This window comes from Pezoporus flaviventris, unplaced genomic scaffold (genome assembly GCF_033815535.1).
Source record: "Pezoporus flaviventris isolate CSIRO_AGI_PZ_B2104156 unplaced genomic scaffold, CSIRO_AGI_Pfla_v1 ptg000138l, whole genome shotgun sequence".
Classification (NCBI taxonomy): domain Eukaryota; kingdom Metazoa; phylum Chordata; class Aves; order Psittaciformes; family Psittacidae; genus Pezoporus; species Pezoporus flaviventris.
Genome location: NW_026892686.1, coordinates 285,292 through 304,542, shown reverse-complemented (window position 1 = coordinate 304,542; position 19,251 = coordinate 285,292). Strand labels below are relative to the sequence as shown.

Genomic DNA, 19,251 nt, shown 5'->3' with positions numbered 1-19,251 from the left:
CCTACAGCATCACCGTGCTGTGAAACCATGGAATGGAAAAGAGCTTTAAGCTCATTGAGTTCCACCATTCCCCAGCACTGCCAAGGCCACCACCAACCCATGGCACTGAGGGTCTCGTCTGCAGGGATGGTGACTCCACCACTGCCTACACTGGTGCTTTGCTTCCTGTGGGATGGAGAGGTGGCCATCGGCTTTCCTTGGCTGAGGAAGGAACTTGGAGAGCAGTTGCCAGCAGTTCAGAATGGTAAAGGAATTCTTTGCCTTTCCTCACAGATGTCACCATGCCTGTGGTAGACACAGGGCTCTGCTGGCTGTCCCACACTGGTGGCACAGAGAAGCGGATGCTTGCGATGGATAACCAAGCAGAGGAACTCTATCAGCCACCTCCTGCACGTTCCAAAGCACTGGAAAGGACTGGCTGGCTATTGCCCTGACATTTCTGTAGCCATTCAAGCAGAAGAGAGCACATGCTGAATCCAGGAATGTGTCTAGGATGTTTTCCGTGTTGGGAGAGCAGAAATCTCCACCAGTTTACAGTGTCCAGCAAGCACATACTCGAGTAACTGTCCCCAGAGTTTAATATGATAAATAGGGGCAATATGTTTCTTGTCAGTGAAGTGCATCTGTTTGAAGATGGAACAGAGCATCATTTACGATGAAGGCTGATGAGAAAACAGTCCAAAATCAGAAATAAAGGACTTACTTAGCCTCTAATCATGACCAAAACTTGGTAAGGGAGGAGGCAGTCAACTGAGCAGATCCTTTGTCCTCAGTTACCTTCATTCTTCCGGAGAACACAGAATCTGTATTTGTGTTATCCCAATAAACAGGGGTTGGGGTTTTTTATAGCAGTAACTCTGACCCATCTGACTCATCCTTTTTCTCTCCCCTCCCCTCACGTATTTATAGGTCTGACCTCTGCTAAGTCCTGTGACAGACTCATACTTTAGTTGAGCTGGGGAAAAGAACGATTGCTTTTTACTTGGTTTATATCTGCCATGTCTTCTAAGTCCCCGTGAAAGCCTTGGAGGTTTAGTCTACACCTCAAGCAGGGTCAAGTAATACAAGCAGGAGCCTGTCCCTGTTCCACCTGCAGTCCAACCCATTCTTCTTCCCAGCCGCCCGAGCAGGAGGTCCATGGAATCCAACAGGAAAGCTAACTCATCCTTTGAAGTGAACTGCTCTGGTCAGCCTGGAGCACACCCAGGAGTGCCAATTTTAACTCATCAGAACTAGAAGAAGAGGCTCTTTCACCCCAGAACACCCTTTGGAAGCTGACAAGCACAAACCACATTCAGTACATCACAGCGCACGTCAAAATCATCCCCATATTGAAGACATGGCATCACGGAGGAAAAACCCTTCCATTGCACTAACCTGGGACAGTTGGCATGGGGCTGACAGGCAGCTCTCCAGGGAATGCATCTGCAAAGGCCATTCCTTTCCCTAGGCTGTTTCACTGCCACAGATGAACAGGGCCACAATCCATGGGGTTTGCTCCAAGCGTCTGACCCACTTTCTTTGGAAACCCATGTGAATAACATTCATTTTCTGGACTAAAGGAAAACATCATCACTACTTTCTCCTACATGCAGAATTCCTTGCTCTCACTCTCTGATTCCTAGTGAATTTCCTGGTTAAAACCATGTCCTAAAGATCTCTTTCTCCTGAGCTGGACTGAGCCAACTTCCTTTGGAAGAGGTGAGAGGAGACCAGGTTAAAAACCAAAGGAAGAAGTCATCTTTATTGAGTGAATTACTTCCCATGCAGCACAAGGGCAAAGAGCAACAGAGCCTCCCTCACATTAAGTATCTGTTGTGGTCTGGAACAAAGGGTGCTGAACCTGGTCCAGATTCATGCAATTGGCTTTTGGATCTGGCCTTAAGAAAATGCAGTAGCAAGTGAAGTGGTTTAGGAACCTGTAGTCTAGGCATATCCTCCAAAGGCAAATGGTACCTTGCTGCTCTTCAAATGATCTCCATGAAGATGCATTGTTTAGACACCCCAGATGGAGAATTTGGCTTCAAGTCTTTGGTAATGAGCCATCACACAGCATGTCAAAGCCCCCCAGTTAATGCCTGGTGCTGTTCTACTAACCCACTTCTCTACCTGGGCTGCCGTGGAGATGATAGTATTAGCCCAAGCCAAATGCCTTTGTTATGCTATTATCAGGCTCCATGCTAGCCTGCTTAAAGGCAGCCACTTATAGAGCATGATCCTTTCCAACCCTAACTATTCTATGATATCCATATTTAACCCATTGTGATCCAACTGACAGGAGGCTGAGGAGCAGTGAGCAGTGTGGGGACTCTGGATGAAGAATGACACTGTCTTCATCCTCTTGCTGCCATTTGCGTGCTGCAATTGCAAAGGCAGGTTCTCTTCTTTTCCACCACTTTAAACCTACAGTAACAGTGCTACCACGTCCCAAACATGGGGAGTTGAGGTTGGATATAGGGCAGAACTTCTTCCTTGCGAGGATGGGAAGGGAGTCTATGAAAATCATGTAACGGCAGGAAAACTGGGCCCTGTGCACATGGGAGCGGATGGGAATCGGGATACATGGACTGTTGTAAGTCATCTCCATCAAGCCAACAGGCTCCATGTAAGGTTATGACTCTTCAGGGTTGCTGTAGAGCCGGTGCATTTCCTCCCCTCCTCTTCCTCCAGTTTAGCCGTGGTTTTCATATGGTTTTAATATATATTTTCTGCATTTTTCCCCATCCAGCTTTCTGTTTCCAGGCAGAGCCAAGCAAATTGCTGGGTTCTTCCACGCTGCCTTCCAGAAAACAGCTTTGATTTAAAAATGGTGTTAGATGCTCCCATGCCAACACCTCTCCTATGCGCTTACCCCACCCCTGGATTTGAAAAGCTGCAGTGTACAAAGGAGTAAGATGGTGCAGATACAGGCTAAGTGGGCCATTAACAACACCAGCTTCTTGTGCCTAAAACGCTTTGTGTCCCAGTCACAGCTGCATATCCTCATATCCTCTGCATTTTATCCCCTGGACAAGGTTGGTTGCAGGCACCACATCATCCAAACCTCCCCTCTGGCAGGTTAAAGCCATTCCCCTTGGCCTGTCCCTATATCCTTATATCCCAAAGCCCCTCTCCAGGTTTCCTGCAGCCCCTTCAGGCACTGGAGCTGCTCTCAGGTCTCCCCTTCAGGAGCCTTCTCTTCTCCAGGCTGCCCCAGCCCAGCTCTCTCAGCCTGGCTCCAGAGCAGAGCTGCTCCAGCCCTCGCAGCATCTCCATGGCCTCCTCTGGACCTGCTCCAACAGCTCCACGTCCCTCTTGTGCTGCTGCCCCAGAGCTGGATCAGGACTGCAGGGGTAGATCAGGCAGATCCTGCTCCTGTGCAAAGTGTGGCTCAAGCACAGATCTGGATCTGGCAACTCCAAGTGTCCATGGGAGACACTTGCTCGCTGTGTGCTGTATATTGGGACAGGGAAAGTGTCCCAGCACATTCAGTCCTTCCAACTATTGTATTAACTATGCCTTCACTGCACAAGCCAAACACTTCAACCAGCTCCATTTCCAAGCCAATCAAACAATGTGCCTATAAAATCCATGTTAAGACAGTTTTGGATGCTTATTATCTATTTGGCTTCTGTTTCCATTCAAATCTATTTGGGTTACATCAATATGAAACCTAAACCTTATGTTGGCCTCCTACCCAGACCAATTCCATCCCTGGGCACCTAAAGAGCCTCTTGCACACACAGTTCTGACTATGATTGTTCAGATTGCAGGTTACGCTGTGCTCAGGAAGGAGGAGGAACAGGAGGCAACAGCAAAATGCCCACAAGCATCAACGAGGCCAGGATGTGGCATTTGGTGTCTTGCAGATATGTTCTGCTCAGGGAAAGTGGGGTCACCCTGTTACAGATGGCTTTGTGTTTGCCCTCTTTCTCCTGGGATAACAGTGCTGGGGGTGTCTGTTTGCTTTGTTTTCTGTTGGTTTTGGATAACCATCCTTGAAGCCTTTGGAAAGGTCAGTGCCTGGCTCCTGGCTTTGCAATATCCACAGGTACCAAGGGAAATTTGCCTGTGCTGGTACCAAGGCCCAGCAAAGACCTTGTTATTGTTCTGATGCACTCAGCAGCAACTGCATCTACTGTAAAACAGAGTGGTAAATTCCAGCCTTCATCCCAGAATCCTTCTGAGGCCAATAAACTTGGATACATTTGGAAACAGCATTCCTTTATGGATGCATGCCAAGGAGAAACTGGGCTCCAGCTGAATCTCCAGAGTAAGTCTATTGACTTCAGTCCATTTACTCCAGGGATGGAGCTGGCTTGGTGTCTTTCCTGAAGAAGTGCTGGATGATAATGATTCCCATTTAATCAAAAAGCATGCCAAGAGGAACTGCAGGGTTTAGAAACGTGCTTGTCGCTCAGAAACAGCTTTATACTCGGTAAGGAAAGAGTTTATCTCCGAAGCATCTCTGGGCTTCAATCCCCACAGTGTCTCTGGGGCTGCGGTTTGGTTACTGGAGGTTACTCCTTGCCTGCCTCCCTTGTCTGTTGTGCAAGCCAGTTCCTCTGCCCCTAGTTCACTCTGTGCTTCTGACAACACTGCATTCCTTAATGGGCCATTCCCAAAGCAGCAAGTTAGCACTGCTCTGCTCTCCTTCTCCCTGCCCTAAGCCAAACAGGCTGGGTACTCCTATGCGGATGCCTTTGGTTTTTGCTCTTTGGGTAAGCAACACAACAGGGGGTATTTTAGATGCTGATCTGCTGCCAAACATCCTAGACTGCCATCCTGGAGAGATGGAAGAGGCTTCCTGCAGGCTCTTGAATTAAAACACTTCCAGCATGCGTCGGACTCACATTTGGAACCTATCAGTGAGATGGGCCCCCACTTGAAGACCTTACTAAGAGGGAATGTGGGAGGTAAAGGAGGAGAGAGGGTGAGGAAAAGCTTTTATCTACAACAGGGTTTCTAAGTACAGCATTTAAATCTGGAAGACATTAAGCTTATAAGGATTCATGTGGACAAGAGGCTCCCTATCTCTGCTGCACTCACTTTGCTTATCTGTATTTCTCACACTTAAAGAACACTGTTCCCTGACCATCTTTATATCACTTTATATGCAGCCGACCCACAGTACCCTCCCTAGGCACAGCTCCATACTCCCTTTGCTCCTGCTGCTTTTCTTTGGGTCCTTTTCTTATCAGCTTCATTTTCCTCCTGCAACAGAACCTTCAAAGAGCACCATCACCTCGAGCCTTTCCTCTCTGCCACCTCAGCTCTCCACCACATCCCACTGTAAGCATCTGTACAGGGCACATCTCCATTGCCTCCTATGCAGATGTGCCAACAAAGACTCTGGGATGGTGCCACTTAGTTGAGACCAATGGCTCTGAGCCACCTCCCACACTGCTGATCCTTTGCCCATTTTTAGAGCGCAGATTTTTATTGTTCTGAATAAAACAATTCTATTTTTATTGGAGATTTCCATCCTATTTCTGGATAGAGAACATCTCAACACAGAAGCTTATCCTCCACTGTGACTGCTCCTCCAGTTTGTGGCTTCAGAGCTCTCACCAATGGACCATAGCTTTGGTACAACGTGGTGCACGTTTACAGCACTGGGTAAGTCATCTAAAATCAGGATTAATGGCAGTGACCCACACAATGGAGCTGGTTTGGGCAGCTTTAAAACAGGCATCTGGAACATTACACAGAGCCAGTCACCAAAACCAGGCTCCAGTTCTGCTGCCGTTTGTGCATCCCTGATTCGTGTTCTGTATTTGCAGCACAAACATGACCCAAAGCAAAAGCAGAGCTTCACTGTGTCATCTCTTCCACAACCAATAATAAGACTAAAAGGCTCCCAACAAGGTCTGCATGTCAGCAACAGCGCTGTTTTATGGGTACAATCCAAAGGTCAGGCAAATGAAATAGAAGCACAATCAGTGCCAGCGATGGAAGAAACACTGCCTTGTTCAGTGACCAGTCCTGTGCTCTTCCTTACAGGAAAGCTTTGCCTCCTTCCCACTCGTTTCTTACACTCAGGCATCACTGAAAGGGTTCCTGTCACTTACCACAGTGCAGCAAAGGGGCCAGAACCACCAGAGGAGAACCAAGGCCAGCAGGAGGAAGAGGATCAACAAGGCAATAGCCAGGATGGTCCCATCTGACTGGAAGAGAAACACAGAGAGCGTGTGAGCAGCACTAACACTCCATGCATCCCATGCATCCTACTTCCAGGCAAGTACGTGCCCAGAGGCCGCTGCCATACTCCGTTTACCCCTCAGACCAAATGCAGTTTTCCTCCTTCCTCAGGCATCCAATGTGGCACCCACTCCCCATGGCAAAGAGGCTGCGAGCTCAAGTTCACTGCCCAGAGTTACAGGTTTAGTCTTGATCTTGTGATCCTTGCACTTCAGATCAAGATTACTGCAATTCCTCAGAGTATTGTGAAGAGTGAAAGGAACAGATTGATAAGGGAGCTCACACCACAGCGTTTCATTGCAATTAAAGCATTCTCCTTTCTCTGTAACCCTGTTCCCCTCTTGCGGTATAAACTAAAAGCAGTGCTAGAATTCACTCCCAACAGAAAGCACGACGTGAGCTGTCCATGTGTCCACAGCTCAGGTCATCCTGCTCCTCTGAGCAGTGCTGTCAAGGCAGCTCTGCCTTGGAAAGGAGCATGACCAGCAGGTTGAAGGAGGTGATCCTGCCCCTCTGCTCTGCTCTCGTGAGACCTCACTTGGAGCATTGTGTGCAGTTCTGGTGTCCTCAACATAAAAAGGACATGGAACTGTTGGAGCAAGTCCAGAGGAGGCCACAAGGATGATCAGGGGCTGGAGCACCTCCTGTATGAAGACAGGCTGAGAACACTGGGGCTGTTCAGCCTGGAGAAGAGAAGGCTGTGTGGAGACCTCAGAGCAGCTTCCAGCGTCTGAAGGGGGCTACAAGGATGCTGGGGAGGGACTCTTCATTAGGGACTGTAGTGACAGGACAAGGGGTAACGGGTTCAAACTGAAACAGGGGAAGTTTAGATTGGATCTAAGGAGGAAATTCTTTCCTGTTAGGGTGCTGAGGCACTGGAATGGGTTGCTCAGGGAGGTTGTGAATGCTCCATCCCTGGCGGTGTTCAAGGCCAGGTTGGACAAAGCCTTGGGTGAGATGGTTTAGTGTGAGGTGTCCCTGCCCAGTGCAGGGGTGTTGGAACTGGATGATCTTAAGGTCCTTTCTAACCCAAACCATTCTGTTTCTATGAGCCCTTCAAGGGGATTGAATGCACACCCCATCACACAAGACACAGGGGTTTTCACATCACAAGCCATTAACTCTAGAAGATCATTTCCTCTCTAAGTGGGATGCTTCCCCATTTAAAAAGGCATTAGCAGCTCTTCGACACCAGTTACCACCACAAACTGCTGCACAAGCCAGCCCCATGCTGCAGCAATCAAACCCCAGTGTGGGTTATTTCTTCACCCAAAGCAGATGTTCTTGGCTCACATGCCAACTTCCCTGTGCTACTCCTACCCAACCTCAACCTCCTCCAAGCTAAGCAAGCAGACAGTCCTGACTTAAGCCTGTTGGAGACGGGTTGATGTAAGAGCCAGACATGTAAAACCCCCACCCAAGTGTCAAGATCCCAATGTGCCAGATAAAGGACATTCAAGGGCAGACTGACCTGGAGGATGGGAAAACTGGGTGCCTGCATGAGTCATACTATCACAGAATGGTTAGGGTTGAAAAGGACCTTAGGATCATCTAGTTCCACATCACTGCAATTTGGTGGCCAGATGCTCTCCCATCATGCCATAATGGGAATTGTAATGGAAAAACCCCAATCTGGTTGAGAGCATCTTCCAAACTCTTTTCTGGTGTAGAAGGAATTCCTGGAGACTTGGATCAAGACAACCTGGTCTTTGACACTTGGAAACAACAGATGTAGTCCACACGGGAGATGAATTCACCCAGAACATTTCTGGCAATGGAATGTGGACCCTAACATGAAACAAAAGCTCATTGAGAAGACAGAGCTGTGCATGGGATGCTGTTCCTCCAGACAGACAACATGAACTCACATCCATCATCCGCAAAGTGGAACCTGCTGAGATTCAATGCTTCAGCAAACAGCTGAACATCTTCACATAGCAAACCCTCCCCACCCCCCAGGTCATTCTAGGTGGATTCATTCCTTTTCTCATATTTGAACAATCATCAAACTACTTCAGACAAACCCAAACTGTGTTTGCTGGGATCAACCATAGCTTCAAAGCAGCAAACCATGACATCTAACTGGAGAATTATAGGGAGTGAACCCCCCTGAGCCTTCTCCATCTGAACCCCCCAGCTCCCTCAGCCGTTCCCCATCACCCCTGTGCTCCAGGCCCTGCACCAGCACCATTGCCCTTCTCTGTCCCCCCTCCAGCACCTCAATGTCTATCTTGTAGTGAGGGGCCCAGAGCTGAGCACAGGGTTTGAGGTGCAGCCTCGCACTTAATAACCCAAAGTGGCCTAAACTCTGCTTTTGGGTTGTTTTATCTTTATTTGATCATCTTCTGCTAGAACTTAGCTATCATCCTGTGCACTATCTATCGTTTTATGCAGCTAGAACTATGCTTAGCTGGAAACTGCCACTTAACCAAACTGAATCAGAAACAAGGAAAAGCGCCTGCCCAAAGAGCTTGCGGAGGTTCCCCTGACACGTTGAATCTTCCTCCCAGGGTTACAGCTGCTGAAGAAGGGCTGAAGCCTTTGGAACGTCTGGTTTCATTCCTTTCTGTTCCTTTTAATCAAAATTTGGAACAAGAATGTTCATGGAAACGCTGAACCATGGAATAATGCATGGAGCTGTGCTCAACACTGACAACAGGCTCAATTCAGCCCAAGAAAACAACTTGTGTTGGCCTTGGGGCAGCCACAGCTTCTCTGGGCACCCTGTGCCAGCACCTCAGCACCCCTACAGGGAAGAACTTCCCCTTTCCAGCTGGAAGATGCTCCTTTTTACAAGCATCATTCCCCAAGCCCTCCTCCTGAAGGAACACGGCATGACCCAAGAAGACATCCATTGTGAACATGGCGAATAAAGATGAGTTTCAATCAATGCTAGTGCAAAGCAGGTCTAATATCCTGCCACAGAAACCTTCCCCCCGCCCACACGTGGGTACCTCCATCATCTCTCCTCCTTGTGGAGAAGCACTGTGTGTTTCTCACTCGGTGATACAGGGAGTGCAGGAACATCACTGAGTGATACCCCTGCTATTCCCATCGGGAGCTGCCCAGGAGGACCTGCTCTACGCTGTCCCTTCCAGTTCTGAGGCTGGGAGCTACCAGTGCCAGAGGTCAGCAGTGGGTTTTCCTCTTCTGGGGCCAGTCGAGAGGATGAACAAAGCCTTATTTTAGTTCTCATTCTGGCTCCTCTCCGAGACGCTCTTTTTGAACTGCAGAACTTGGCAGCAGAGAGTGGGACTCGCTTCCTGCCTCCACACGCTGCCTTCATGTGTCCTCTATTGGACATCCCTTTTCCTGAGCACACTTGGTGTGAAACCTGCCCCGGGCACATCTGCAGGGGGACAAATCCATACCCACCATTGATTTACTTCTGCCTTCTTCTAGTTCTTTGAACTCCCAACATGGGAACAGGAGTAACCCCCTTGTTAAGGGCTTCCCAATTCCACCAGCCATCACTTGCTGCTACTTCAAGCAGACACCACGGCAGCACGCACTCTGCAGGCATTAGCTCGTGTGGGTGATAGCAATGCACACTGGGCTCAGAGCACTAAAGGCTGATGTGGAGCAACTTCACACACCAAATTGGGGCTATGCTGAGACTAATAGGTGAGGAAGAATTAGTTGCACTTAGTCTTAGCAGTAGTGGAAGCTGAGGCTGCTCAGTGCCCATTGCACTTCTGGCCCTGGGCCTTATGTTATTGCTGTTACAACAAGAGAAGGGGTTGTGTTTAGCAGAGTGAGCTCTAGTTCTTGGTGCCTTCAGCTATCAAAAGTCCCGACTTCAGCAGTGAGATGAAACTGCTTTTTAAACCCATCATTAATCATAATGATGATATCATATTCTGACCATGGAAGTGGTGGATTAACTCCTTGCTTTGCTTGTGTGCAGCTTTTGCTTTACCTGGTAAACTCTCTTTATCTCCACCCATGAATTTTCTCACTTTCACCCTTCAGATTCTCTCCCCCATAGAATCCCAGACTGGTTTGGGTTGGAAAGGACCTTAAGATCGTCCAGTTCCAGCCCCTTGCCATGGGCAAGGACACCTCACATTAAACCCCCCAAGGCTCTGTCCAAAGTGTCCCTTGAACACTGCCAGGGATGCAGCATTTACCACTTCCTTAGGCAACCCATTCCAGTGCCTCAGCACCCTCACAGTAAAGAACTTCTTCTTTATCTCCAGCCTGAACTTCCCCCGTTTCAGTTTAAACCCATCACCCCTTGTCCTATCACTACAGTGAGTGGTTGTGTGGGATTAAACCACAGGACAAGGAAGCCAAGAGACAAAGTCATCACATACTTCCAGCCAGCTGAGCTTTGTCGTAGTGGAGATGCTGGCATCTGATCCCCCTTATATAAACAGCAGGCTGTCTCCAAACCTTAACAACACTCATTCCAGCCATTCCCCTGCTCTGTTGGGGTTGCTGCCAGTGGTCACACAGCCCAGGCCAAACAACACCCTAAATTACACTCAGGACAGCCCTATCTTCGTTTAACTGGGCAATAAGTAAGTTAGTGGGGAGCAGGATTAAAGTGCTGTCTGCAGCCCCTGATTTACAGTCACAGCAGCTTTACCAGAAGCCACTCACTAATCCCCAGTCTGGGCTATGCAGTCAGCAAAGCCTTCGAGGGACACATCATACTGGCCATGCATAGGGAGGGTACAAGTGAGCTGGATGTTTACATGGAACATCACCCTGCCCTGAGCTAGAGCTTCATCTGCGTTCCAGCATCCCATAAAACCGATGCTCTGCCCAATGCATCTGCTTTACTAACCTGGTTCTATCTCCTTCCTTGCTTTCTTTTGCCCTTCTTGGAGGCAAAGGCTGCTCATTCCATGTGATTCCACAATCAATGCTTTTTCCCATTGGCAGACAACTCAACTCCACCTTTAACCTCACCTTCGCCCCTGCATGAGATCAGGGAGTCGAGCTTTGTTCTCATGATGCTTCTTGATGCGCCAGACACAGCCTGCCCGTGGAGTTGCCCGGTTGTGGTACTCATCCCATGGGATTTCAAGGGGCCCCTTGTGTGTGACCAACTCCCTTGCCTCTAAAAACCCCCATTGAAAAAGCTGCAGAAGAACAACAAATCCAACCCCCAGAGGCCTCCTGTGGACTGTTTCGTACTTGGCCTTGGCAGGGACTGAATGTGGACTCTTTAAATGGAGATTTCACTCCACCTGATCCATCAGGGATCACCGTTATGTGGCTGCAAATGGGCTTGGCGATGGAAACACTGAAAGGTCCTCTGCAATAAAGGGATCTTTCCGAGCCTCTCCCACTCCTCCTTTCTTTTGTTGAGTGAAGAAGGTCCATTCCCTTTCAGCAGAGGGAAGGAACTGCAGTGGGGACAGGAAAGCCTGGAGGCTCGCTTAGAGAGCGACAGCTAAGCCCTTCTGGCAATGTTATTTTGGGAACCCAAGGCACCAATTCCTTGAATCCCATAGAAAGAACACAGTAAAGCACATACAGTCATGCCTGTACTCAGGTCCTGGAAGGCAGGAGCAGTTGAGCAGGGGCAGAACCCATGCAGGTTAACTTCTGACAGTCCTTGCACTGCTGGGGGGCTGCAATCCCTGAAGCTTCCCACATTTCAGGAAGCAGAAAGCCAGGGAAAACGAGGAGCCCCTCAAAGCACAACAGACACCCACAGTCCAGGCGAGTGGATTCCAAAGGGCCCGGATTTTAGAGCTCCAAACCTGTTTTAGCTTACGTAGGACCCCTTGGAACAAAGCAGAACCCCAAAACCTCATCCAAAGCCCAAGCAGGGAGGTCTAATTCGGAGCTGACAGATATTCAAGTAGCATCACTTAATGCACCCAGGAGAAGCAGCATCAGTAGTGAAACTGGATTTGAACTCTGGCTGCTCGGATGCGCTACAAATCCAGTTTCATAGGCTGGAGGCATCAGAGGGGTAGGCACTGCCGTGAAGCACAGGCAAAAGAAGGTTCCTTAACAGCAATTAAAACAATAGCAGAGGAACGGATATTTCACCTCCTATAACCTAGAAATAATCATTCCAGCCCCAGCAGGAAGCCTATCAGGAAGGGATAACTTGTCTCTAAGAACTCTATCCCAGGTCTTGCTTCATACGAGCAAAACACAGCAAAATATGCCTGCAATCTGCTGACAATACCCAAATGCCAGTGAGCAAAGAGAACTCGAACCAAAAGATTAACTAATAGAACTAATTCCCTCCTTTAAAGGCATAAGGAAGTCGTTGTATGGTTTGGAATATAACCCCCCTCCTGTAAACTCTGTTTCCACACAATCTGGTCCTTGCTGAGCAAGCAGCAAGATCAAGGGACACAAAAGACTTTTCTCCTCTTGTGCATCAGCCATTGTAGAGCGCAGCAGGCTGCTGGTAACCCATGTATCCCAGCCTTTCACTTGCCCTGTATAAAGCACAATGTGCCTTCACTGGGCAGGGAGTACCGCAACCCATGGACAGATTTGCTGGTGAGACTCCTCTGGCTTCCCAAAAGCACACAGGAGAAGTAAAGCAGCCTCCCAACCATTCCCAGAACAGCTCAGTCTGCTCACAGATGGATAAAGCTGTATACACTGAAGCACAAAGGACTGCTCTGAACTCAAAGTGAATTCCTCCTTCGGCACAAGTCATTTGATGCTTTATTCCTCATAGACATGACTTAAAATAAGCAGCATCTTCAAACCAAATGGTTTCATCATCCTCTGCCTGGTTGCACCAGAGACTGAACGCAGCAATTCCCTGCTACAAGCCATAAACCAGCTGCTGCAGTGCAGAACCTCACCATCTTTTGGTCCACACTGGTGTCCAGACAAAGGCTGTGATTACAACACCCATACACCTTCCACAGCAGCAGCACATTGCTGTAAGAGGAGCCAGACTAGCTAACAAAGCCCACAGACATGCTTCTTGTGCAGATACAGGCACCTTCAGGCCAATGGCTGCTGGTCCTGTTCTGGTCTGCATCCTACAGCAGAGTCCATGGTGCGTACTGAAGACTCAAGAGCTTTGCCACGCTATGGCACACATGATACACAAGATGTCACATCAGCACGCTCACAAGCTCACCTTTCAAAGAGAGAAACAGCTCTTTTGCACACCAGGCTCCCACAGTACCCAACACCAGTGTAAAACACCTGCTGCTAAGTCCCACCATCCTACTGAATCTTCGTAGGCGCATGAATCAAACCTTACACAGTGTGTGCTGGAGATGATGACGGAGCTGGAGATGAAGCTCAGACCATCGTTCATGCTGACTTGGAGAGCTGCTTCCCTGAAAAAGAGCCAAACCACAAGGAATAAGTCAGGAACAGGTTAAAGTGAGGGGACAGAGACTCATTCTTCCACTGGAAAGTGAAACACATACATGCCAACTTCTCGCAGCACAGGCGCTGGGCACAGTAAGTAGGTATCTTCCACTACGAAAGGCTTCTCATCTGGAAGATAAAGATACTGGGGTTTATTACCAGATCAGCAATATAGGCCTTCAAGACCAAGCTTAATTAATGTTTTCCCTCACTCTGGATGCATAAATAGGATCAAGCACTGTGTAAGGGGTAAAGGCAGAAGCTCTTCCCTGTGAGGGTGCTGAGGCGCTGGCACAGGGTGCCCAGAGAAGCTGTGGCTGCCCCATCCCTGGCAGTGCTCAAGGCCAGGTTGGACACAGGGGCTTGGAGCAAGCTGCTCCAGTGGAAGGTGTCCCTGCCTGTGGCAGGGGTTGGAACTGGATGGGCTTTAAGATCCCTTCCAACTCAGCTCTATAGTAAGAACGCACACAGTCATTTCCATTAAACACTGTGAGCAGGTGTATTTAACACAGGGTATTCCTTTGCCAACCCCATGCTATCTGGATTACATCCTCATTAATAGAGAGGCAGACAGACAAGAGGCACTTAAAGCACACGATGCACATCCCACACTTCCCACAGCCAGCAGCACAGGCACTGGATTGATGCTGAGCTTGCGTCCCATACACACTCTGTTTTGCAGTGGAGTTACCCAACCAAACCAGCAGCTTTCCCCACCTTGCACAAGCAAGAGCAGTGCAGTGGCGGTGAGTCTGGCCCTGGATCTCTTCTCACCCTGATTTATGAAGATATCATCAAGTCCCCTCAATATATGGCATTGTCTCAGCACACACACGCCAAGAGAATGAAGACCGATGTCTTGTTTTCTCCTTCACTAACACTGGCAGCAAAGGCCACAGAATTCCCCGTGCCAGCGTTCACTAAAACAAAGTCAGTTTGATTTCACCAGGCCGTCTGCTTCAATGCCATGAGCTTTTTGTTTCTCTTTCTCTCTATTCCCACCCCCAACTTGCATGGAAGTTGTGCCTCTCTCTCCCCAGTCTGTCAGAGCCGGGTCCCAGGAGGGAGCTCATGGCTGGCTACAGGGAGAGACGATTCTGCTTGGAGAATGTCTGTGCGTCGCCACAAAAATGAGAGATCCTTTTCCCTTGCTCTAAACAAAAGAGGATCCATTTGGTTTGCATAACTCCAGCCGTCTGACTCCTTCCTGGAAAACTTACACGGGGAACCCAACCAAACCAGCACTCCTCATCTGCCCCGACACCCCTGTCTGCAGGATGCGCGGGTGAAACGCCGCTTCTCTTTGCTGCGGAAGGAGCTCGCTGCAGCCTGGTGCAGGAAGAGATGGAGCTGAACGCTCCCAACCTCCGGATCCCCGGCCAGAATGGGAATTCTGTGGTTTGGCCTCCGCTCAGCTGACAACATGAGTGGGAGAGCTACGGAGGGCCGGGAGGGGAGCGCTCCACTCCATGTCTCTGCTGCCCAGGAAGCGATTGCTGCTGGGTAACCGGGAAGAAATCCCACTGTGTATGTCTATATCCACTGGCAATGGATATATTGGCAATGTCTGTATCTATCAGCAATGCTACAGACAAGGTGCCCAGGCCTGAAGCACAGCTCAGATGCCAGTCATGGGCAGAGCTTGGGCATCTTACTTGCTTGATGCAGCCCATATACTGGGAGTGAGAGCAGCGTGTCAAAGGAGATGACCCTGATCTCATGAGACCCCACTCGCAGCACTGTGTGCAGTTCCAGCATAAGGACATGGAGCTGATGGAGAGAGTCCAGAGGAGGCCATGAGGATGCTCAGGGGCTGGAGCAGCTCCCGTATGGAGCCAGGCTGAGAACATTGGGGCTGTTCAGCCTGGAGAAGAGAAGCTTTGTGGAGACCTCAGGGCAGCTTCCAGTGTGTGAAGGGGGCTACAAGGATGCTGGAGAGGGGCTCTTCATCAGGGACTGTAGGGATAGGACAAGGGGTGATGGGTTCAGACTGAAACAGGGGAAGTTCAGGTTGGATATAGGGAAGAAACAGAAAAAAAAACACACAAAGATCCATCTGTTTTCCATGAGTCCCCTTTCAACAAAGTCCTTGCTCCTGCTCACATTCCTGTAACTCACTACCCAGCAGTCCTGCACCTTTAACAACTATCTGCAGCCTGCAAAATCTATTATTCCAGCATCAGGGAATAGTTTCTTTCACCATTAGCAGGGTGTAACCTTTTGGCAAGCCAGCACTTGGAGTACTTCCCAACCATAATAATAAAAGCCTCAATATATGCATTAAGTTTTAACACAGAAGAACAAACCCCAATGAAGGAGAGATACAACACCCCAAAGAAGGTGACCAGGCCAGCAGGACTTTCTTTTGGCCATATAACCAAGCTATTTAACAGCCTTTTCTTTGGTTACTGGTCCACCCCAGAACAACGTGGCACACTGAGAACTGACTGTAAAGATCCTTACAGGGGGACACAGAGTCTTCTCACAGTGCTGGTTGTCGAACCCACCATATCAGCAATAGTTTAGTCCCAAAGAGGATGCAAAAGCCATTTGCCAAACTTCCCATCTCTCAGGCTAAAAACTTCCTTCTGTTATCCCTCTCTTTATGATTTCAATTCAACTAAAGTATATCTCAGGCAATGCTCTCAGGATGTCTTCTGATGGGAGAAGGCTCTGCTCCATCAGACCAGTACACGCTCAGAATCATCGAATCATAGAGCCCAAATGCTTCTGTCACCCAAGATGAGACAAAATATACCTCTATAATCCTCTTCACCAGCCACCAAAGCCCAATCTCTGTTCATCCTCGCCACTCCTTATGACAGCTCTGCAAGCAAAGTTTTCATTTCAAACCATTTTGTGGGGAGATAGGAACGTAGGAAGACACTGGATCACTCTCTGAGCTAAAGCAACTGCAAGACTGACACGTAAAGAAGAGATGTTTTGTTAATGCTGTAATGAAAACCACATTGAGATCATGTTGTAATTGCTCTGCTTTGTGTAGGCACACATGAGCTTTGAATGCCAAAGCCATTGAGAGCAGAGTTAGGGGATGGGGGGAAGAGCAATGATATCGCATTCATAACAGTCTCCGGATGGAGAGGATGGATATGGAAGGATTCTCTTTCTCTGATGGGTTCAGTAGGAATCCTGCTTTAAAAGCTCTTTAACCTGCAAATTCTTGATGGTCGTTTGAGGGAAGCATGACTGTTTCGTCTGTGCTCATATTCTCTGTCAAGCAATGACTTGGGGCACCCTTCAAAACATGATGCCAAGCTCACCTTGGCGTATGTTTTTCACCTAGGAGAAACACAAGCATTCATTGTGTCCTTCATAAAGGCCACAGTCCTCCTCAGAACACCTGATGGGGCTTGTATGCAGTGATGGACATCCTCTAGTACCATAGGGGAAAGAGGGCAAAGCTACCATAAGAAAGGAAAAGATTGAGGGAAGGGTTAAAGTGATGCGATCAATGGGGGATTAAAGAGTGGGACTGCAGAGTAAACCATTCCTGTGCGACGAGTGAGCAGGCTGTGAGACAGTGAAAAAGGTATCACCAGGGAAGTGCTGTGCTGCCAGGAAAAAGGCAGGGAGAACGGAGCAAGGCTTTGAAAACACAAGGCATTTGCGGGTCAGTTTTGGGATGCCGTTTTGGGGGTTCTTCTTTCACTGTCTTTGCCCCATTTCCCCTCCACTCTGCAGTGGAGCTGATCCCCACCAACCCTTCGGCTTTAGCACAGGGCAGAGCTCATCTCCATGCCCAGAACTATCCCTGCTGGCTCCTGCCCAGCCTGAGCAGACAAAGCCATTTGAGCACCGTAAGTCACTGCTCTGGGTAATTACTTTTAACTCTGTGCAGCCTGAAAGCAATTCTCCCAGGTCCTGTGCTGGCAGAAACACGCTGCTCTTGAACATGCATCTGGTTACAGCTCCGCTCAGCCAAGTGCTCTTCATGGCTTCTACAGCTGTTTTACCCCATAGCATTATGAGTGATGCTCTCTTCTTCACCTGCCACTTCTGCCTGCCAATAACCCCAATAAAACCCTATTAGCTCATGCCCTTGACCTCAGCAAGTCCTTGCTGTGTTGGTTGACATCTCATCTGGGATAACTGAAGGCTTCGGGATCTGTTGGCTCAGTGTTATCTTTAACAATAACTCCCTCCCTGATACAATCAGCGGCTGAGAGGTTCCAAGCAAACAAAACCAGCTGAGCAAGCCAAACCCCACATGGTTTGCACTAAGCTCTTGTTCAGTTAACTCTTAGGGTAAGCTGCTCGCAGCTCCAGTGCAAACAGAGAGCCCAGGATGGATCTGTGGGCTCCTGTGAAGCAAAGACACATTCTCACACAGAGCAGCTGAAGAGAGCTGTTCCCACCCGGAGAGACTTGGCTTTGCTGAGCAACTGTCGAGTTCCCTCAACCAGGGAATGGTTTGGACTCCGAAACTCAGTTTGTGGCCTCCTGCTTCCAGGTCACTGCCTAGGGATCAGCCTGGAGCTGAGCAAAACGGATCAGCGCCAAGGAGAATGAGCTCACTTTGATGCATCAGTGCAGGACGCAATGGATGCACCAGGTCAGAGGGCAGGAAACATTTGGCCCGTCTCCTTGCTTTCCACAGTCATTTTGTGGGTACAGGAAGACAGCTTCAACTAAAAAGCACCCATGGGTTGCACTAAAAGAAGCTGATCCTTCCCCAAAACTACTATGAAACGATGGGGAGAGACAGCAGAATAAATCACAGCCAGACAAGCAACAGCAGCATACACAAAGCAAGGAAAGAGTCTTCCTCCTCACCACCACCAGGTCACAGTGTTTGGGAGTGAGGTAACCTTCGCAAACAGCTCCTCCCATTGGCAGCACTGGATGCTTTTGTGTCTCCATAGACTGAGTGGAAAGCTGATGGATGACATTCCTAACTCTGGATGTTTCCAGGAATGAAAGGCTTGCTGCAGAGCCAGCCAGCTCGGAGGAAGCGGAGCTGAGGAGGAATTGGGATGCAAGAGCATCTTTTAGCCTCAGGAAGCAGAAGAACCTGTCACACCAGTGACAAGGGAGCAAGAAGTCTTCTCTTGAGGAGAAAGTGGATCAGGAAATCAAGTGTTGAACTGAGTTTACATAGGAGAGAAATGGAGGAAGAGACCAGCATCACCTCCCTACCTCACAAAGCAGGAGGAGGAGGTACTTCCACCTTCCATTCAGGCTCAGTGCATAGGGGGCCATAATAAGGACAATTATTGGGTGGATACGGAGGCAGAAATGAAGGAAGAAGTGTCTTCAGGCAGCTCACTTGGAGCAGCTGCCTTCAGCTCTCCCATCTGGGAAGCAGGAGCGGTAGGGTTTGCTCCATGTGGCTTCAGACTTCAGACAAAAAGCAACTCCTAAATATCCAAACAGCAATTCCATTCCCATTGGAACCTTCCTTCCAGGTGGAGAGAGGAGGGCAGGTTTCCGACGGGAGACGTTATAACGCCTGTGATCCAAACACTGTTGAACTCTGGTTCAACACCTCAATGTGGCCATGATCCAGACTGAGGGAGCTCTGGCCACGTGTCAGGTTCGGGTCTGATGCTATGGAGCAAACACAAGCCACAGGCAGCCAGGCTTCCTGCTTAGGGACATCACCATTGGCAATTCCAGAGCCAAACCAGTGCAGAGGAGGCCACTGTAACAGTGACAGAGCTGTTCAGGACAAACCACACACACTCACTGTCCTATACCTGCCCTGAATGCTCAGTGACATTCCTCATAGGACAAACA

At 49.0% G+C, this 19,251-nt stretch overlaps 1 protein-coding gene across 1 annotated transcript in view; it reads right to left on the bottom strand.

Moving 5' to 3' along the window:
- Positions 1-19,251, bottom strand: part of ANTXR1 (ANTXR cell adhesion molecule 1) — a 77,076-nt gene that overhangs the window by 33,161 nt on the left and 24,664 nt on the right. The window contains exons 11-13 of the mRNA XM_061478995.1: positions 13,554-13,623; positions 13,382-13,460; positions 6,051-6,146 (exon numbers count right to left, since the gene is read on the bottom strand). Of these exons, the coding sequence (XP_061334979.1) occupies positions 6,051-6,146; positions 13,382-13,460; positions 13,554-13,623 (245 nt within the window). The remainder of the gene's footprint in view (positions 1-6,050; positions 6,147-13,381; positions 13,461-13,553; positions 13,624-19,251) is intronic.